This window comes from Cavia porcellus, unplaced genomic scaffold, assembly GCF_034190915.1.
Source record: "Cavia porcellus strain 051 isolate PalLab524CR breed Dunkin Hartley unplaced genomic scaffold, mCavPor4.1 scaffold_9, whole genome shotgun sequence".
NCBI lineage: Eukaryota > Metazoa > Chordata > Mammalia > Rodentia > Caviidae > Cavia > Cavia porcellus.
The window spans coordinates 84917322-84940383 of record NW_026947492.1 but is presented as its reverse complement, the minus strand read 5'-3'; the positions used below and the strand labels follow the sequence as shown (position 1 = coordinate 84940383).

The 23062-nt window shown below is 36.8% G+C and overlaps 1 protein-coding gene across 4 annotated transcripts in view; it reads left to right on the top strand.

Annotated features, from left to right (window-relative positions):
* Positions 1-23062, top strand: part of Gas2 (growth arrest specific 2) — a 123825-nt gene that overhangs the window by 36042 nt on the left and 64721 nt on the right. For all 4 annotated transcript variants that reach the window (XM_063256773.1, XM_023562969.2, XM_013147276.3 and 1 more), the window contains one exon: positions 13201-13342. In XM_063256773.1, the coding sequence (XP_063112843.1) occupies positions 13201-13342 (142 nt within the window). The remainder of the gene's footprint in view (positions 1-13200; positions 13343-23062) is intronic.

Below are 23062 nucleotides of genomic sequence, written 5' to 3'. Positions count from 1 at the left end.
TTAAACAGAAAAGGTGAATCTCAGTTGTCTTCACCAGGTGCACACAAATGGACACACAGAAATTACTGGTGATTGCAGCATAGAAAGGTACCAGCTGAACTAAACATGAACGTTGGGTTCATGCATGCATGCCGTGAGAATAGTGAAAAGAACCACATCCTGTAGTTGATACATTAGTGCTTGGGAAGAGCTTTTGACACAAGAACCTGAGTAGCTGCCAGGGCTCTACTATAGGCTGAAGTATTTGAACTTTGTTTTGTGACCATGAGCTGCAGAATGAGAGCCATATATTTAGGAAGATTGTTCTGATAGGTGGTGCAGGTTGGGCTAGGCAGATTTAAACCTGGAGAAAGAAGAATATTTTGGAAAGTTTCTTCACTCCCTTAGTCCTGAGATACTGAAGGACAGGGATAAGGATCTCATGAAAATAAATGTGACCTTGATTGGTGACTCATTGGTCACAAAAAGAAAGGATGGGGGGTAATGAAAAGCACCATGATTTTTAATTTGAGAAAAACACAATGATGAGGAAACAACATTAAAAGTAGGAAATGATGGCGTTTATTTGGGAGACAGGAAGGTGTAATAATCTGCTGGGTATCCTGGGAAGCATGTATAGATGGCAAAGATGGGCATTTTTGAGATGATGTTTATGTGTTTCAGTGCTTGTTAAAATTCTCACGAATATCATTGAAGCACCCAAATGAATTTTTTAATTTCAATTTATTAACTTTCCATTGTTTCAGTTTTGTAACAAACATGCATTCAAATTTTACCATGTGCCAAAGAGCACAGTAAGTCCCCAACTTACAAACATTTGGGTTGCAAACTTTCACAGGTGTACCGTGTAAGACTGACAGGTGCACTGTGTAAGAATCATGGGTGCACAGTGTTAGATCCATGGTGCATTGTGTAAGACTCACGAGTACACCATATAAGGCTCACATTGTTATATTATGAACGAATCCAATTTATGTACACCTTCCCAGAACATAACTCATTCATAAGCTGGGGACTTACTGTATTTCAATAAGTTCCTGTAAAAGTTAGGTGCTCCTAGCCACCCTGAGATGGACATTAACTTTCCTGAAGCTACGAGACTATAAGTGAAAACTCAGGACTCAAACTCAAGCAGTCTGTCTCCAAACACACGTAGTGCTTGTAACCACTCCACCCCGCTGCCTCTTGAGGGAGGGAATATGTTTTAGCCATACTGACATTTGTATTTATTCAATAACTATTCATAAATATGGCTTAATAGGCAGTGTGCTATGTACCGGGGACACAGCTGTGAACAAAAAACAGTTCCTATTCCCTCCCCCATAGATCTCACAGTCTACAGGGAGAGAAAGTTGCTAATCAGTCAGTCACCTGCAGGAATATGGCAGTGGGAATGCTTGAATGACATGGATTTTACCCAATCGGAAGAAAGTTAGGGAGGTGATTTGGATGACCCTTCACCTGAGCCTGCAGATAATTGGTAAAGACCTGTGGGAAAGGCAGAGAAAAACAGTCAGATGTCAGGACCACGTGACAGGGGCAGGAGGACATGGGCTAACGGGCTAAAAGAGGGCCAGGACCCATTGCACAAGGTAAGACTGTCTGTGAGTAGGATACAAGCCTCTGTGAACTATTATTGTAAGAGGTTTTGTCATTACACTACCATCTGGGTGCCAGCCTTGGTTAAAGTGTATAGAAATCTATTATTCACTAAAATACACTGGGTTTCCTGGCATCCATCTATAAGGTAATTTTGAAAGTATGAACTTTCATTTATTCATAGGATGTTTTATAGATTGGCACCAAATACAGCTTTGACTAAAGCATTAGAATAGTGATTTTGCCAACTCAAAACTTGATGCCAAGTTATTACATCTTACAACACATTGTATTTGTTGGAAATGAACAATTCATGATATTTTAAAATAATTTTCTAGTTTAGTTACTTAGGGTAATTCTCTTATTGCAGAAAGGACACAGCAAACTGACATATGTTCTCAAAAGCAATTTAAAAAGTATCTTCAGTGTGGTTGGTCTACACTAATTCACTGATCATTACTATTAATTTTATTGCAAGTCTGAGGAAGTGTCACACCTGTATCTAAAAAGCCTTTCTCTGAGCATCTTTCCTCTTTTATGTTCTCTATCTTTCTTCCGCTTGCTGTCTTCTCTGTGATTTGGAAATTTCTCCAGATAGAGTGAGCAAGGGAGAAAAAGAGCGCCTGTTTTCACTTTTGCATAATTAACTTTTTAACTTTGTTCTTTCCACTTCAATCCACCCTTGACCACAGAGACATGATCACTTTTCCAAAGCTCACGTATCATGCTGCTGCTTCCTGGTTTAAAATACTAAATGCTTTCTTTACTCTGCCTCATGAGCACCGAGATTGTAACCTGGCAGCCACATGCCTCTGATGACCTCCTGACTGTTTACCTGATGATTCACTGTCAGATTTTTCAAGTTAAGATTCTGGATTTACTAATTTTTATGAAATAAAAAGAACCAACCATATCGGGTCCATATTTCTTTATGGCACCTGTGATTTAGAACTGGTGATTCTGTGTCTCCCCACTGACTCCCTACATGCCATGTGTTCTTTGGTTTCCCAGCAGCTTCCTGCTCATCCCTGGCACTAACCATTCTCTTCTTCTGGCTTAGTCTGCCTGGGCTTTTCTGGGCCTTTGAGTTCATAAACTGTGGCTGAGGTTACAATGTCAGTAATCGTTGTCCAGTGTAAAACTCGCATAGCGGTTCTGCCTGGCCAACTAACTTGGTCTCCGCTTGTTTGTGGGTCTCCTGGCCTCCCTCATCTCTGCCTGGCTTTCCCCTTCCCAGCGTCCTGTCCTGGTTGTCTGCCATGGTGACTCCTCCCATCTGTAAGCTGATGCTTCTTTATAAGATTTTCTCCCCCTGATGCCCAGTGGTCCCAGAGTTCAGTCCTCAGAGAACACCATTAAAACCAGCACCTACACATCTACTGTCATTTTTATGTTTTTGTGTTACTAGGTTACTAGGAAATGAACCAGGAATCTTTGCACTCTGCTGTATTTCTAGCCCTTTTTATTTATTTGTTTGTTTTTATTGTGCGACAGTGTGTTGCTCAGTGGCTCAGGTTGGCCCCTCTCCTTCCCTTTAACTTCGGTGTGTTTCAGGTGTCTGCCACTGTGTTGTCATCTTACAGTGTGATAGCGTGACTTTTAAGTCTTATTCTACAAGACATGAAAAACATCAAAAAATAAAAAAAGAATCTTCTCATACTCTTTTTCACTTTTGGTTCCCAAAGACCTTTTCCAAAGGTGTTTTAATTGGTATAGAGTTATAGTTTATTAATAGTTGCATTGAATCACATTTAATTTCTATTTAAAAATTGGGAAAGCCTCACCCATTAACTGGACTTTAATGTGCAGAAGTTGGCTTCCAGATGTTTTTAAGAAGTTAACCTCTGTGAATTTGCACATGAAGAGTTAGGAGAACAGAAGCGTTTTATAGTACAGCAGCATTTGGATCATGATTTTTGTGTAGAAATACATATGCCTTAAACCAAAAGTCTATAAAAATGAAGCAATCTCTCTGCTGTCAAATTATGTAAAACTGTATCTTCTCCTTTGGGAAGCACTGGATGCTTTTAAAACAGTGATCACTGGATACTATCGTTCTGTAAACTTAATTTCTTAGCTTCTCTGTTTTATCTGTCAAAAATTTTGCATATTTTTGGTGCTCCATATGATGTTTTGCCATTTGTATATTGTGAATTAGCAAATCAGTATAGTTACCTATGTCTATCACACCCCATTTTGTGGTAGAATATGTAAGATTTTTGCTTACGATTTTCAGATCTCTAAGACATTATAGTTATGTACTATAGCCATGACCTCATCTGGTTAACCCCCGAAACAGACCCACGGGGCTGAGACCTTGCATCCTTTGACCCTTGTCTGCCTATTCTTTGCCTGCCTTCCACCAGCCCTGGGTGCTACAGCTCTACTTTATGCTTGGATGAGTTTGACTTTTGATTCCAAATATTAGAGGAACTTAAACTTCTTGTTAAAATGGAGTGAAAAGTACACCAGAATGGTACCTTTATGGGGACCAGCGAGCCTACATTAACACATCATTATCACCCAGAGGCCGTAATTTCTGTTAGTTTCTGCTCCACCTTAGGAATTCTGTGGGTTTGGACCAGCACATTATGGTGTGTGTCCACCATCATGGAATCAGATGGTGAAGTCTCCCTGACGCGGATATCTTGTGTGTAGTAGTCTCCTCTTCCCTGTTGGCCCCTGATCATTTCACTGGTTTCACAGTTTTATTGCTTCCTGATTGGTCGTTGACATCATCTTCTATGTAGCTTTGCCACACTGGCTTTTCACTTATAATACATATTTCATGGCTTTTCATGGTGTGGCAGCTTATCTGTTTTCATTGCTGAGTAATTTTTCTTTGTCCATTTCTTTAACCATTGAAGTCCTATGGATAAAGCAGATATAATCATCTGGGGAGGCTTTTCAGTCAGCATTAATGCTTTCACAAAGTACGGTAATTTTTATTGTCCCTACCTGAATTTGAAGCCGGAAGTTTGAAAATGAGTTTTAACCTGCATTTCTAACTTTTTGTATTAAGCCATTTTGCATACATAATTATTAATTTTCTAACTTAATACTCTTATTGATTGTAGTGGAAGAAAGTTTTATACCAAACTTCTGATTTAAGAAACTTCTTTAAGAAACTTCTCTTTTATAGTGTGGCTATTCTTACCCTGTTCCAACATGAAGATTATGGAAAATGTTTGATATATGAACTGACGTCTAGAATGTGAAATTTATCCAGGACAGGGAGCAGAAGAATGTCCACTTTCATTTTGAGTTTAGTGCCTTCCAGTTACGCCTGGACTAAATCACGGCTCATTGCTTGAGACAGGAATCTTCATGCAGAGCCCTAAGGAGGTGGTTATTGTACCAGAAAAGGTTTTTTCTTCACTTCCTTCAAAAAAAGTTTCTAAAATTTGACTCAGAGTATATATTTTCATCCTTTTGAAAACCACTTGGTATTTTCATTTAGGCACCTTGATAATGTAACCATTGAAGGAAATAATTTTACTGAGGGAGATTATTTTTCAATAAAATATATAGTGAAACTAAAAGCAGCACAGGGATACAAATGGAAACATTATTTCCATCATGGAAAGAATGACTTTACTGCCTGCATATTTGCACAGTACATTCTATATGCCCTTTGGAAAAGGAAAGATATTAGTTCTTGGCGAATGTCACAACTTCTTCTGTTTTATATCTGAAAAGTCTACTTGAGGTAATCAGGAGAATGCCTCAAACTTTTGTGAAGCATGAATTATTTGAACTACTAGCATTAAATTTGCAGTTCACAATACACAGAGAATTAAAGACACCATTCTCTCACATTTTCTCAGTCTTTTTCTTTTTTCCCCCCTAGCTTGAGTAGCTGAAGACCATATATAATTCTTTATTCTAATGTTACTTGTCCAAGACTTGGGACAATAAATCAAATGCTGAAGTATAGTACATTTAAGACATTGGTGGGTTACCAGAGGGTAGTTAAAAGTGTCTGGAGGTGAGAGGATAAGGATGGAAGAAAGTAATTAACATGTGTTACATACATATGTCAATTCTCTGCAAAGAGTATAAACAGTACATACTGCAAACACATACTAATAAAAATTTGTATGGATATAAGGAGTGATTTCATGCAAAGCTCAATTTTTACATCTGGAAAATGGAGATAGCATTATTTACCTAACTCGAGGTGTTGCGTTCTGAGAATTTAATAGACAGTACATATAAAAGTTGGTGTTATGTGCCTGGGGCATAGGAGGCATTTAAGATACTGGGTCCCTCCTTCCAAATCCCACTGTAAGTTTCAGAAGATACATCCGTGCTGCTTGTGCATAAAACCCTGAGTCACATAGACAGTGTGATGTTAAATAACACTCTGCTTCTCCCAATGGAGGCTTTTCCACTCATTATAAAGAGGTGCCACTGTCCTTCTGTGGTTGCAATAACAGGGATGCTGAGTTTAGCACTGCATCATAAAAGTAAAATCTTCTGTAAATGACCTGCACAGTTGTGCACAGTTATTGCATATCTGGGACCTCCTGGATTTTGAAGGAGTGAAGAGACACATAGAGATGATGTTACAGTTTGGGAAGGAACTTAAAAGTGGTTGAGTTGGGGCTTCGTAAAACTCCAAGTAATGCTTGAACTCTCCCCTCTATGAATGTGCTACCTAATATAAGGACTACTACCCATGCATGGCTGTTAAAGTTAATCAAAATAAAGTAAGTGGTGAGTTAATCCTCCACTCACACCACAGTTCAAATGTGCAAGTGTTCAGTGTGTTGGTTGTTACCAGTGTACCACTTCCTTACAGCAGGATCTGTCAGAAGAACTATTCTGGAAGCTGTGGTCTAACTTACAGGTGCCAGCCTTTTTTCTGAATTCTTTTACTCATAATGGGGAAAACAAAATGCTCAGTAGACTAAGAAGAGAGGAAAACATAGGTAAGTAACTTAGCATATTTTTATCCTTATGGGTGAGTAGTGTTTACTGAAATCTACTACCTTCAAATTACGCTAATCTGTGCTCCTGCACATATAGGCAGTGACGGATGCATTGCTTTGTGTACTGTATTAAACAGGAGAATGAAATACAGACTTTAAGTAATTTTCCCAGAATATCACAGCAATAGGATGATGTAGATAATTGGTCTCCAATGTCATAACAGGTGGTTAACATGAAAGGGAGTAGATTCAGTGAAAACCTCCGGAAAAATTTATTTATTTTTATTGCAACCACCGCCAGTTGTTATCTGAAAGAACTTTGGAATCCAGAACTCTTCTCTTGTAGTTTAACCAACCAATCTCTGAGTATTTAGGGGCTTATAGTGTTAACTAGAGATATGTATACACTATTTGGATATGTAAGTAAGCGATGGCTTTGTTTCTGTGTTTGTGGTGCTGGGGATTGAACATAAGGGTCACACTAAATTGCAGTCCTCAGTTTTTTATTTAGTTGTTATTTTGAGCTACCATCTTGCTAAGTGAAACTCGTGCTTTGCCTGCCTTGGCTTCCCAGAATGCTGGCATCATGGATGTGTGCCACCATGCTTAATAGAAGCTTCTTAATATTTAAATTTTAATACTCATCCTACTGATGGCTTACACAAGATTCCAGGGGTTTATTTGTAGTACTTTCTTATTTTGTTAACCCAAAGTAATGTATCACAGGTGATGTTCAGTAGATTTGTGAGTGAATCTAAATTACTATCCAATCTTAGTTCAGGTTAACTAGTATTCATTCATTATTCCATATCCACTAACTTTCAGAATTTTTGAAAATCCTCATTTTGCAGTTATGTTTGTCTTAACTTATGGAAATCATTTTCTGTACAGTTGTGTGATGAATTAAGTAGACTTTGAGTGCCTTGCAAACATATCCTTTGGCAATACCAACATCCTATCACAGTTTGGTCTATCTCAAGTTGATCATGCTCTGGTTTCAGGGCAAGTTGTACCTAATCATTCACTTCTCAAATTTGTAGTGTATAATCTATAGTAACATGGGAAAGTTACATGATTAAACAATTATAGAGAGTATACAATTCCAACATTGTAAAAAATCTTTGGAGAGTCAGGCAGTACGTAGAAAACTAAACTTAGCAGTTGATCTACATGTTGAGGTTCTCCTTTGAGTTTCCACTTCCTTTGATTTGTGGAATTGTTCTCTGAATATGTAGTGAATTTATCAGCTGTTCCAATTATATACTTCTGTGATTATTTAAGGCAGTTCTTTATCTTCATCTTGTCTTCTAAGGCATTTTTGGCAGGATGAAAGTTGATTTTATTTAATGCATCACTTTGTTGTTGATTTATTTTCTGATTTTTCTATTAAAGAATAAATTATAAGGTTGACATTTCTTTTAAGATTTTCATGAGACCCGAGAGAAATTTACATATTGAAAGTCACAGAACAGGAAGTTTTCAGAATCTAATAAATATTTTTGTCAAAGACATTTGAAAAGTATCTTTTAGTTCTAAAAGTATTGTGTTGGTAATATTGAAATGTTCTTTAATTCAAATGGAATCAAGAATTCTTCAGTAATATTTAAATACAAATGGTGTTGCACCTCTGACTTGATTCTGAATTTTTGGATATTGTGTTGCTAAAAGCCTTACACCACTGCTCCCTTCCAATGAGCAGAAATCCTGATTCCTAGTTCCATGTAAAAAACTTTATAGGTATGATATTTATGATATTTTATGAATCATTTGGAATACTAAAGATGACATGTTAAAGTTCTACTTAAATTTTTTTTCTTACTTGGTTGAAGATTGGAAGTTCATTGGTGCCCTTTACTCTTGTAGATGTGTGTTGAATTCAGCTGCATTGAAACTTCCAAATTATTAAATATCCACTTTGCTTTCTTTTATTGGTCCCAAAATTAATTGCATGTCTATCAATATAATTGCATGAAATTTTAACTGAATACTTAGATTTTTGAATTTGATGTTTAGACAACATTTCAAAGACTTTAAGCTTCAAGAAGAAAAATGCTGTGTTGATTCAGACGACTGCTACCTATCCTTGTAAGTCCTTGAAAGGAGGGCTAAGCAATTTTTGAGAACATGTTGCTTGTGAGTGTTTTATAAAAATGTGCCCCTTGGTGAATTAAGTGTCAAATCAATCTCTTGCTTCTCCAGTGCAGTGTGAATATTGCATTCCTTTTCGCCAAAGTGAACCTGCATCTCATTCCATTTAGCATGTTCTGAGTTATTGCTAGGGTTTTATGCTTCTTGGATTATAGCCCCTCCATGCAGGCTTACTCATGGGATCACAATGGATTCTACTCCCCTGACCTTACCCAGGGGAATAGCTGGCTGGTATTAAAACAGTTCCATGTTTGGATCAACTTGTATTCTCTTTTATTCACCAGCTTTGCTTCATGAAAATGCTTTACAACCAACTACTGAAAATTATTTTCAACAAATATTGTTTAAAACGTTTTTAGTTGACATAACTTATTCATGTTGTTTTTTTTTATTTGAAACTGTTGATAAAGTGCAAAAGTCACTCAAAGTCTTGCTACTGCTTTTGGAATTATATAAAACAAAAGGTGATCCTCTGTGCATGGGTTCACCCTTCCTCACAAATAATTGTTCTTAATTCAATGCATATCCTCCTCGAAGCAGTCCTAATTTACAGTCTCTAGTATAGAAATAGATTTACATAGCACAACATAGTTATAAGAATTTCACTTTAAGTGGCCATCTGCTTGTGTATGCATATCCATACATTATGAAATTAAATCACAGCACATATATCTGTTTGCAAATTTGTTTCTCCGTAAGATAATTTCATCCATCACACATGTATTTGTATGCTTCTTTTAAAATAGTTTCATGTAGTTCTGTTGTATTTAGCTATGCTATATTATGCAATAAGCCCTCTGCTGACACATACTTATTTCTTTTTCTCTATCAGTCAGTGTTACAATAACTATATTTGCCCATGTGTTTCAGATACTAATGCTATTAATGTCTAGATAAAAGGGCATATATGCAACGTGCCACTTGATGTTCATAAATATTTTTAAAAGAGATGTAGTATTATGCTATTTATGATTGGTTTTGCAATTTATATAGGGAAGCATTCTTTAAAACAATTGATTATATCTTAACTGAATCAGTTAAGTGATACTGCTATACAGGCAACCCCATAAATAGTTTATGTCACTTAGTATCTCTAATGTGTGTGTTTGTGTGTCTGAATAAATGTGTATAAATGCAAGAATGTTGATTATATATCTACCCAAATTCAAGTTAGGTCTGCAATATACAGATGTATTTTTGAAATTACATGTATGTAGTCTTTGGTTGATAGAGTAATGGAATGATTTTCTTATGCAGCCACAAAATCCCTGGATCTGAAGAAAACTAGTAACATTAATAGAAATAGGACCTTACCGACACACTTAAAAGATTAGTTCATTTTTATAGTCATTCTTGTAAATGATCTCGACAATCTGCATCATTTGCTTGCTTGATTCATTGCTTCACAGTGACTAGAAGAAACAACTAGTCCATAATCTTAACTAACAGTTGTTTTCCCTTGATCTTTTGCTCTTTGGGGCAAGACACTATGTAGCTCACATCACTCAAATACTTAACACATTCTTTCATATCACACTGAATCATATTCTATGGCATCACAAAGTGTCATGGAAACTGATTATATCCTATTAAAGAAATAAAAAAACCATTGGGAACATTCACTGTGGGGCTGAGGGAGATTTCCTGGTTGTTAGTAGGAATGTCTGCCCAGGTTTACATCCTTCTTTGAGTAACTTTTATCTCAAGTGCAACAATGCACAGTGTAAATAATACCTCTCAATTCAAATAGCACAGTTAAGGCAAGAATTATCTTTATATAGAAAGCAAATAGGATAGTTTAGAAAGACTATAGAATTTATTTATCTATCATAGTACTGTTAGGCCCAGAAGCTTTAGTCTTTTTTAAATTTCACAGAGCTTGAACTTGTAATCTTCCTCATCTCAGCCTCCAAGAGTGTTAGGATAGCATCATACGCTTTCATTTCTCTTTTCTAAGCCTCATTGTGTCCTTCTTAAAAAAAAAAATTACCGTTTTAATTCACGTACTACAAAATTTGCCCTACTCTTTTATTTATTTACTTTTGTGATATGCAATGACTACATTCATCTTGGATACTTGATAGTTATACATATCACACCTTGGTCATTTGTTAACCACTTATCCATGGCAGGGGCCAAGTATTTAACTGACATCCACAAGTTAAAGGGAAAAAGGGTTATTTTTGCTGCTGGTTTTGGGACAGTTCAGTCCATTCTCAGCTAACTCCAAATAGAAATAGAAGGAGGACAGAGGACAGCTGCTTATCCCATGGCAGCCAGGAAATAGGCAGAAGGGAGAGAAGACAGGGGGACAAGATTGTACCCTTTCAGGTCCTGACTCCAGTGACCCATATCTAATCAGGACCTACCTCTTATAGGAAGTTCACCTTGAGCTTATCAGTGGACCAATCAACCTACAAATATAGCCAATCCCAAGATCCAATCAGTTTCCAAACACCAAAGACATCTTAGATCTATGCTGTAACAACCTATTTTCAAGCATCAAAGATTTGATCTCATTATGAAAATGCATTTAACTCCTCTCTAAAAATTGCCAAAATCAACAGTTCTTGCATTGCTGAAAAGCTCAAGTCCAAAGTTTCCTCTAAGACTCAAAGGAAATTCTTAGCTATAAGCATCTGATTTAAAAAGAAAAGTTTAAAAAATTACCTACAGTAGCACAGAGTAAACACTCCTATTCCAAAAAGAGGAGAGTAGAAAGGAGTTGGACCAAATGTCTGAGTCACTTTCCTCACTGCTGAGACACAGCATCCAACACCTGAAGCTTAAAGGATGATTTATTTTGGCTCAGCTTGTAGTTTCAGATGGCTTAGCCCATATTTGGCAGGTTCAAACACAGAGAATGGCATGGTAGAAGAGTCTGCTGTGGACAAGCTACTTGTGTCACAGCAGCCAGGGGGCAGAGAGAAGGGCGGAGCCTGGATGGGAGGTGCACTTCCAGGTCAAGGCACCAGTGACCAGCTTCCTTCAGCCAGGCTCCACCTTAAGGGCACATTGTCCGTGAAGCCGTTGTTGAACCAAACCACCCATAAGTAATGTGGCCCCATGATCTAGTCAGTTTCCACAAGCTCTGCCTGCCTCTGAGCCCATGAGGTTTTGGGGGAACATCTGGATTGAAATCATCAACACCAAAGCAGCACAGAAACCCCACAGGGCCAGCAATAAACACACTCACTCTATATCCAGCACCGTGGCAGGGTGCTGTGAAATGTGTCCTCCATAGTTATACCCTTTGTGGCCTCTGTCTTGTCTTGATTCACTCACTGCCATGATTTTCCTCTCAGATGTTCCATGTTTGTGGCACTACCATTTCCCAAGATATCAATTGCACTTTCAGCTTCATTCTTACAGTTTCACGTATGTCCCTCTCGGGCAGTTTCTGGCCACCCAGACTTTTCTCTGAAATATGAGTGGAAGCCTTCTTGACCCCAAAATTTTTGCATTCTAGCTGGGAAAATAGCTCAGTGGTAAAGCACTTACTAGTGTATTCTGAGTTCCCAGGACTACTACAAAAATGAATGAATGAATGAATGAATAAATAAATAAATAAATAAATAAATATTTTAAAGGGCCAGAATACAGAAGTCCACAAAGCCTGGACTTTAGCTCTAGTTCTGATACAGTTGAAGGTCTAGATCAGCCATAAAATGTTATTTTTAAAAAAAATTTAGTATCTCCTTCTTAGTATCAGTAAAGATGTGATGTTTGATAATTCTGCTGCTGTATTTGATTTCATAATAATTGTATAATTTTATTTTTAAAAATGTTTTATTTTAAAGAAAATAAACAAAACAAAGCAAAACAAAACAGAACAAAGCAGAGCAGAGTAAAACAATGCAAATAACACAGGATTTCAGAACAAGACAATAGGAAATCAATAGTGGCTACCATGTCTCTTGTTTTCTGTGAAATGGTTGTCCATACCTTCATACACAATAAGTTAATCCAAATCAAAATAGTATAAAAGCAATCAAAACAAAAGAATGAGGATCTTAACAGCTTTCAACTTTAATGATATATGCTTCTATATAATCATAAGAATATAGATTGAATATATATGAATATCTATCAGCATAAATATGAATAGAAAATAATTTTCATGCACTGTGGTCTTTTGAGAAATAAATTAATAAACACATTGTGGAAAATACTGATAGAATACTTAGACAACAGAGAAAGCAAAAAGAAATAATAGAAGATAAATGCTAAAAGTGATCTTAGGAAAAAAGACCTGTTTCTATTAAGTCATGCAAGTATAAACTATTATAGTTAAGTACTGTGATGCAATAGTATGTTTTTGCAGGTACAGATTTTTGTGACCTTCTAATGCTGGGCAAGTTTCATTAGGTTACATTTCCTTTCTGCAGTTCTTCACAAGCCTGCTTATTGGCATGAGGTCATTCTGAAGCCTTTGTTGCAAGCAAAAATGTGTTTTTATGTGTCACTATGATGCTCTTTGCCAAGTACCACAGTAGAGTGAGATATCCTTGTGTTTCAGAGTCTGCCACTGAAGAAGATTCCATGCAAAACAAGCGCACCCTCAGGCTCCTTTTTCGCCCGAGATAATACAGCAAATTTCCTATCCTGGTGCCGAGATTTAGGAGTGGATGAAACCTGTCTGTTTGAATCTGAAGGTTTGGGTATGTATTTCCTTCAGAATTTTAGCTGATAAAATATTTAAATTGTCTTTCTTTAGGTAAGGTCATCAAACGTTTTTTTAGAAGATATCATTTCACAGATCATTATTGTTAAAATGAAGTTTGTTAAAATGAGTTTGTTTAATGCAAAGATGCAGATCCACTGTAAACTTGGTGCATTGAACAGCAAAACAGAATAGCACCATCTTTTCCAAGCTAAAAATGAGACCCATCATGCAAACTGGACGATGTTTGGAAAATGTAGGAGTAAATTTTATTATGAGACACTAATCTGAGTTAGAAGGGCAGTGTTTTTATGTTCCAGCGCTGGTAACACTCTGTCTTTTTACCTCTGCAAAGTAAGAAAGCTCTCTGTCTCCGCCCATCTGTGTTATCTCTACTGAAACTGAAGTTTGTTAGTGTAAATCTTTACCTATTATTCTGGAGATTTAGAAATCAGACATGCAAAGAAGATATTTAAATATCTGAAGATGATAAAGCAAAAGACAGATAGTTTAGTTCCTAGGCTTAAGGAGTATCGCGTTTTATTTTGTTTTCTGATTGAATTTTAAGGAAATTTTGGTTTCTTTTGCCTGGTGCTTTAAAAAAATCAATTTACAGAATCCCACAGTACCATTAAGGGAAGCCAAACCCTTCAGACTGAATAAGTTTGCACATTCATTGCCTTCCAAACAATTAATTATCTGTGGCCCCCTAGCTTCACAAAGCAGTATTTCTCCTGGTAAATTTAGGAGACTGGTGGTAGCTGCTGAAATCTTACTCATTTTTATATGCTTCAAATGATTTCTTCTGAGAGGAAGTGATGTGCTTTGGGAAAGCTGGTGTTAAATATGAAAAATCCCCTCAGCACAGATGAGAACAACATTAACTGAGACAGAAAGAACATCCCAGACCTGAAGGAAACCATGAACCAGAATCTTTGCATGCAACTATAGTGTATTATCCCACAGTGAGCACCTTGGATGTGAGAGAAGAGACTTTGCTGATTACCTTGTCCTTGTGTCAAAGTAAAAGGAATTTGGTAGAAGATGTGTGTGCTACCTCACTTTTGTTAGACTAGTGATAATTTTTCAAATAGATTTTAGCTTTCTGATTTGTAGCAAATGGTATAAGGGGGGAATTATGGACAGGAGTGTAAAGTAATTATTTGCAATCAAAACCCTGGAGAGATCTCTTAAACACACACTCATATGCACAAACACACACACACACAAATACACACATTTTTTTTGTAACAAAGTCTTAGTCACAAAGCAGACATTCTATACACGAAATCTGGAGGCGTGGAAAATTTATGTCATGGCTTAAAATTCTGGAGTGCCCTTGTGTTGCCAAAAAACTGTCACATGAGGGAAACTTCATTATTAATATGTTATTAGTTGGTTCATTGTACAACTTTTCATTAAGGAAGCATTTTTCATAAACCGTTACAAGCCAAGTGTTACGAAGAGCTCGATTTTCTCACAATCCGCCAGTTACTGTGTTACTTGAACTAATGCAACTTTCAGAGAGAATCCAGGAAGAATCTAATCCAGGAAGAAGTAAATTTTCTCTACTAGAAATATCGCTCTAGCTCAAGGTCCTACATTTATTCACATTAATTCCCCTGATGATTTACAAACCCAATTCAAGTAATAAGTAATACATTTACCCTCAAACTGTGAAACCTAAAACGATTTATGTGATTATTTGGTACATGAATGTATAATTTTTAATATAAATAATTAGGTCAAGAATTTTGAGATTCTCACTTAATTCACTGTTATAAAAATAAGCTGCCACTATAAAAAGTCCATGATAATTTATACATAAAGCTATTAAATGCTTATTAAAATTATTTGATTTTTAGTTACCTTCTAAAGTAAGCTTTTTTAAGAAAAAAAAATCTAGATTTGTTAAATTTTTTTTAACCTGGTACCAGGAATTGAACTTATGATTTTGCACTTGCCAGGCAGGCACTGTACCCCTGAGCTGTATCCCTGGCCCCTAAACTGGGCTCTTACTATGCAATTAAGATGCATTTAAATATCCAAGGAAGCTTGTGGAAAACAAATGTTCAAGGTTTTTAAAATTTAAAAAAGAAACCTCTTTAATCTTCTTTCAGTATGCTGCCTCATTACAGGATAAACCTGAGATAGGACACGAGGTGACCAGGCTTTAGGGACAGAGAGAAAGAGGCGACTATTGTGACACTGGCTTTAGGATGAGACACAAAGAGGACACACCTGTGCCCCTGTGTGCGCAGGGTAATCCAGAGAAAAGACAAGGAGAAATTCCATTTCCTCAAGTGGAAGCCTTTCCCCGTGGATGATTCTCCCTATTCACGGTGGCTGAGGGCGGGATGGAGCTGCTGGCCTTGGACTCTGCCCTCACTGCATTGACTTTCCTGCCACAGTAACGCTGTGTGCTCTGCTTGAGGTCTTTTCACACTTCACTTCTGAAAGCGAATTTAGGGCAAGGGCTTTCTTTTTTTTTTCCTTTTTCTTCCTACCTCAAGATTTCATTTCAGTGGCCCACGGGCTGAAGAGCACCCTTTGTGTGTGCCTGTTTTTAGCAGAGCATAGAGTGAAAAGATGCCCCGATGAAAGGGGAAAGTGTGTCTGAAAGATAAAGAGATCGCTGCCCTGAGTGTGTGTGAAGAGGCTGCTGTGTTTTTGCAGTTCAAAGTCTTTGCCTGCATAAAGCATCCTTATCTCTGTGGCAGTTGATATTCTACCCTCAGGAGCCATGCTTTTCTGCACAATTGCGTGTCAGAGGATCTTGAGTCACAACTTACTCCGACCTATTTTCTTTCCAAAACAGCTAATGACAAGAAACCCCTCAGAGTAGAGCAAGGTGAGATGGGGATGAATGGGCTGTGCACAGCTCACCTGTCCCCTGCCTCCTGTCCTGTTGACTCTTGGCAGATAACCCACGGTGCCACCTACGGTTGCATCCAGGTCTTTATCTGAAATGAATCTTGTGTGACATTTTTTGAGAGGTATTTCTTACTCCATGAAATGTCAGTCCTTAACTCCTAAATTAACCATATCCAAATAAATGAGGTAATTGAACCTTTATCAAAAGTCATGAAGAGCCTGGTTATAAAAGATGAAAATCCAACTAAAGTGTCAAGACATTGGGCAATTTCACTACCTGCCAGTATAAATAAAGACTTTGAAAAATTAGCAAAATAAAACCATTACTTTTATAAAGTGTTGGCAAATAGAGAAGAGAACTATGTCTTCTGTGCCTGTACTGCCAAACAAAAGTGGTGCTTGGTAGTCTTGCTTTAAAGGGTTATTTGACATTGTACATTAAGTTCCTCAGAAATGCTCATGTACTATTTCTAAAAGCTCATCTCAAGGACACTAGAAGAAACAGGTGCCAGAATGTCCATTGAAACACACACACACACACACACACACACACACACACACACACACACACAAACCCACACAGTTTCTCTTGGGTGGGAGCTTAAACAAACTACAGTGATCCATAGATACCAACCAGAAATAGTATTCTTGAAACCACTGAAATGCAATCTTGAGAAAAACAGGATGTACTGGGAACATGAGATCATACTTTTATATCTAGTAATTGAAAATAAAAATCTGTATTCAGTTTTAAAAGGAAAATAAACTGAATCTGTTGTAAGTGACATTTTTTTCATTTGTCTATTGGAAAACTTTAGGAAGCAAAGAGTTATGGAGTGTAGTCTGAAACACGAACAGTTAACTTATATTAAGATGTTATTAGCTCAATTTATATAGGTAATTCTTTACTGACATGTTTATTGACAATATATTTTCACACTGAGAAAGTAACAGATTTTGCATATTCTGTGGAGCATCTTCTAATTCTATGGCATATGCTAGAGGTGTTAGTCATCATGACCCCTATCATTCAGACCATGCTGAAATTCAAATCAATCTCCTTCTTTTAAATCATTCTTAATAAAGACTAATATTTGGTTACATTAGAGGACCCTAAAATATTTAAGATTGTATGATACATTAAAATTATCATTCATATTTTCTTGAGTTTAAAAGTAGATAATTTATCATTCTAAAAACAAAATAATCTCCAAATAATTGTTTTGAAACACAGACTTTTAGTTGTGAAGTAAAAAATGGAAATGTTTAGAAGGCACTTGGTGGGAAAGCATTTCTATTTTTAGTTTTTGTTACATGTGAAAGATACTAGGTTATACTGATTTGTAATCTTCCTGACATAAATTTAACATTTTAAAATATTAATTTAAATATGTAACCACCTTTCTGGGGCATATATAAAATGGCTCAGTTTTACTGCTTTTAAGATCAGAAACTTATAACATTGTCATTTTAAGAATACTTTTAAATTAAGGTATAAAATAGACACACATGTTCTTTTTTCTAATATTTTAACCTATAGACCATTTTTATGAGATTTATATGTAATTTACATTTGCACACCAATACATCAATTGTCTAGTTGATTTTTTCCAGGTGCTTCTTTATTTTTCCTGATCTGTGCCCATGCTGACCTCTGGGAGGTGGCACGGAGAGCAATGGGGAGGGAAATGCTATTCTGTTTGCTGTAACTGTGTCAATATCATGATGTTGTTGGATGCTTATAGGATTTGGAAGCCTGTGACTATCCTTCACCTATTTCTCTGAGAAAGACTCTGCTCAGCAAGAAAAGGGTTTGCTCTCTGCTGTGTAGCATGCAAATGTGTGTGATTTGTTTGAATGTGACTTTCACGTGTCTGCTGTCTTTTTTTGATGCACTGGCCCGGTGATCACTTTTACAAAGTCCTTTGTTCCATAGGACACTGGTTAGCACACTGCTAGAGGCAAGCACTGTCTGTAGCATGGAATTTATGTTGCTGCACAAAATTGAAACAGATTGTGCATGAAGTTTTAAAAATTGACACTTTCCATTCTAAAATTGAAAGTCACTGTTTGCATCAGAAAAAGAATCTATGTCTGCCTTCTCGTTTTTCCTAAATCACCTCTTGTTGTATCTGTTCTTGTCAATATGGAGGACTATAGGAGTATTTCTATTGGAAAAAATAAACATTCTTATCAGTGTGTGATAACAATTCTGTGCCACCAAAATTCTAGATTATTTATATTTATTTCATTTCTTTCCTAGGCTCATTTTCTTTGAGATTTTATTTTTGCGTGTTTTTGTAAATATCTTTTTGTTCTGAGAAATATTTTATTAGCATTTCAGTTGACACTTTAATTTTGAGCTCCTTTCCCATCTGGCCTTTCCTCTCCGGCCAGAGTAAATATAAGATAAAATAATAGTGAGTCTGAGGGAGAAAACTCAGGGTCTCCCTTGAGTGACAGCTTCACACAGGACCCCTCAGCACCAGGGCTGAACGAGGACGCGTTTCTAGGATTCTGCTTTCACTATACCAAGGCTTGTGGGCAAGAGGTCCAAGCTCAGCAGAGAGCAGTTTAGCAGCCCCCCTGGGTAACTGTCTGTCAGCTACCAGCAGCCGTCCTCTTACAGAGGAGCTGAGACCTGGAGAGTGAAATCATTTTCTCAGTGCTATTGTGTGTTCCATGCTACCTAGCTGAGATTTGAATCCAGACCAGGGTGTGATGTCCCAAGTTACGCCCTCCTGTGATGGAAATTGACACTTTGAGTTAAATGGTGGTAGGATTTCAACAAAAACAAAAAAAAAAAAAAAAAGAAAATCAACTTAGAAAGGATTTACCTCTGAGGACAGTTCTGAGTGATAGCAGTTAACATGTTAATTGAACTTGGGAGCTGAGGGAGGGTGAAAGAGAAGCCTTTGCCCCAGGCCACTTCTCAAATTGGAGCAAAGAGCAGATAACTACACACAGTGCACTCTGTGGACCTCCCGTTGCTGAGATTAGGAATGGGCACACCTCCTTTATAGGAGTTATAGGGATGCCTCATTCCATTTTAAATTATTCTGTTGAGTTTGGAAGAATTTAGATACTCAGCATTCATGAATTTGTATAATTCTTCCTTGTTTCCTTTTACCTTCTGTTTAGCTTCAGATCAGCTTCTTTTCCTTCTATTTTGATTTCAAGGGACACAGCTTCTTCAGCGGGGTTTTGTGGTTCCTGATTGCTTTGCCTAGTTACCACCTACACTTCCAACTTAGGGATTTTTCTGCTGTTTTTGTCCATGTGGCAGAGCACTTGGTGGCCATCTTGGTGGCAGAGCACCTTGGGGGCCAGCATCTTTGGTGCAGAGACATACTGACAGGACAGAAATGATTCCCTGTATGAGTTATTTCCTTTCCACTCACCTACCACCAACCGCCATCACTCAGGATTCTACAACAGGGTTCGTGCAACACGGCACATTTAAATATTTCTAGCAAAATAGGTAAGGGTGACGCTTCCTGTGACAAATGACTAGCATATGCTTGCTTATCAAACTTCAATGTGCATGCTCGGCACACTGAAAGCATGTTTAAGTGCAGGTACTAATCAGTACTGCTGGCTGGTTCCCAATAATTTATATTCCTAATGAGCTATCCTTTGATATCCATGCTGCTACTTCTTGAACCTTTCTTTCTTGTGGAGGGAGCAACATTCACTAGTTAATGTTTTGCAAGTGCTCTTAATAGCATAGCTACTTTACTGACAAAAGCAAATAGAAGGTGTGACACCTGTTCACAGATCATTAATTTAGGCAACCTTGAGTGGAATCTGCAGTCATTCTGGAGTTCCAGTTGGCAACTATTTCGGCCCGGAAACTCTCCTAGATTAGAGCCTCTTCTCTACACTAAGATTTGAAGTCATTAATTTATGACATTTTTTGTAATTCAACAATGTCTTTTCACATTCCTTCCAAGGGAAAAAACTAAAAGCAGTTTCCTTCAAAATTACCATAAATATTGTAGTCTCTAGTTATATAGAAGACAAATGGACAACAAATATTTCATGGTTTTGTCGCTTCCCCATCTGTTGAAACTTAACATACTTTGCTAGACTATACATTCATGGCCCGGTGCATTTTAATCCTTGCAGATTCTATGACATTGAAACTCTATCCCCTGCCTTAGCTGAGAGCCTCATTTTCTGTTGCTGGCACTAGCAGCAGTGTTCCAGTTGACATTTGATCCCCCTGAGATTTTTATAGAATCTAGGTTATGAGATTGAGTCTCTCGCCACATATTTTTGAATGGGGGTCTGCCTGACTTTTCCCAGAAGACTTCTGCATTGTACTATGCTGTGACTTGATTTTGATTATTAAAAAAAAAAAAAAAAAAACAGCATGCAGTATTAAAAACCTTTTGCATAATCATTGCTATTGACGAGAGGCTGTTTGAAGAGATTTTTTTTCCCAGAGGAATGACAGTATGAATGGATCCCTCCTGCACTTCTACATTGTTAAGATTTTGTTTGATCATCACAGGAAATATTTTGAACTAGGAAATATTGTTTTTCCTTGGAAAAGTGAAATTTTTATGGAACAACTTCTTAAAATGATACGAAGAGGAAAGAGCTCACATTCACTCTGGGATCTGGGTAATTTGTGTCCTATTACTGCAACACTTTCCAACTATTCAGCTCAATTTAGAATTTGCTTTAGTGCAAAAGTCAAAGTCCATTCTTAGGTATCATATACCCACCTGTAGTAGCTTAAAGTCTTTTGAATTTAATTTCATAGCAATATGCTGAGGATTGCATTGACATTCAACAAATATCTACATAATAAGCCCTCACCATTTTTAAAGCAGCTAGAGATAATCTCAGTCTTTCTTTAGTCTGAGTATGGTCTGTCCTAAGCGTTACCACCACCATCTGATTGTGGTCATCTGTGCTTTTACGAGGTGTGGCAGTAACCAAGGAATTACCGCACTCCAGGATTCTGCACATCTGTGATGATCTTATCTATTGTTTACACATCATGGGTCCCTAAGCTTTTGGCAATTTTAAACCAAGCATAGTATACTTAATAGTTAGAAGCCATTAACAAGCAAGGCAGTATTACATTTTGAAGCAATGTTATTGCTTTATTAAAAAGTAATTCTAAGAGAACTTGTTAGTAAAACTCTGTCATTCTGTCAGCACTGTCCTGAAAAGATGCTGGGGAAGAGGTTTATCTGTGTTGAATTCTACAGGCTGGTTCTGTTGAATCATGTAGTTACTTCTCAGTTTGCCAAACGGATTTTCTAATGAGTCCATCTGGAATCAATACTGGAATTTTGGCATGCAAAATGCTTTAATAAATGAGGATACAAACAGATATACCCTCCGTATCAAATTGTCTTTCTTATATGGCTTACATTATCCTTTTTCTTTGGAACAAATATGATTTTCCATAAAATATATCCTATTTTTATACTAATACTTCTATAGTCCTCAGAATACATAATTGGTTTAAAAGTCATTATAGTTGTGTCAGGTATTTATTTATACTTAATAATGCACATTGATATCATTTGATCAGTGCATTAGTAGTTTTCTTATTTTGACACGTTTCAGCGATGTGCATGAAATGGTTATCTACCTGCTTCACACAGTTTTTATTTGGGATGAAGCTCTTAACAGGGCAGTAAGAGTCTTTCTCTCAGCTTTTATGTAGTTCTTTCTCTCACACAAAACTTCTTTTTGTTACTTTGTACCAGGAACATGATTTTTAAAAAGCCTGAATCCAAAGAAATTGATCATCTAGACAGAAGTATTGATTTCCTTCTGTTTACTTCTGTTTCGTGATGTTTGTTATTATTTTGGGTTTAAAATTGGTATTCTGTGATAGTACAGCCTGTGAGTTACCTGGCACTCCTGTTGATTAAATCTGTCAAGACTGCTGAAGTTGATGTCTTTCTATCCTATCCACAGCCAGCTGGCACATTTGGGCTGAAAGAAGTCAGTATCTTCATGGGAAGCCAATTTGATTGAAATTGCTTTCCACTCAAGACTTTTCTTTGTAGAATTTTGTCAAAATTCACTAGATACTGAATCTAAAATGTCTAAAATTATCAAGAACAGAAGTATTCTGTAATTCACAGTACACGTTTGCATTCTTTGTGTGGGTTTGATAATGTACTTAGCACATTTTAATCCTTCAGTCCTTTCTCACCTCCTTTCCCTCTTTTCCCCTCTTCCTCAATTTCTTGTCCTCTTTTCACTTGAGAAAGACCTAATTCCTATTAGCTATCTTTTATTTTGTTCTTTATGTATAATTTGGATTTCTTCTATAAGAGAAACTACATAATATTTTAAAATGAACATTGTTGATAGCATGAAGCTGTAATTAAAAAGAATTAGAAGTGATGTTTACAAAATAATAATTAATTTGTATACCTATTTAAAGTCAAGGAAAATATTTCTTCCTATTCCTACATATCCCCAACAAATCCCGTTATGATGCCAGTGGACCACATTAGGCTGTTACCATAATATGTGGAGAGAAGGAATTAGAATGTCTATATTAATAGCCTGATACTAGAAAATTGGATTATTATAAAATTGTTTAACAATTAAAGCAATATTGTTAAAGTTTATCACCAAGCAAGACTTATATTAGTAACTATAAACCTATCTAAAGGTTGTTCTTAATGCAGAATCTTTCCAACACCTTTTTTGTTTTACTTGATGATAGATGTATTAACATTTAAAAATAACCTTGAATGCAAAAGAAAGTAGTGTCAGAACAGACTGAGCTCTTCTGGTAGACCAGCAAATGCAGGTATGATTTGTCATCATTCATTTGTGTATCCAGAGCTGTTGGTAAAGC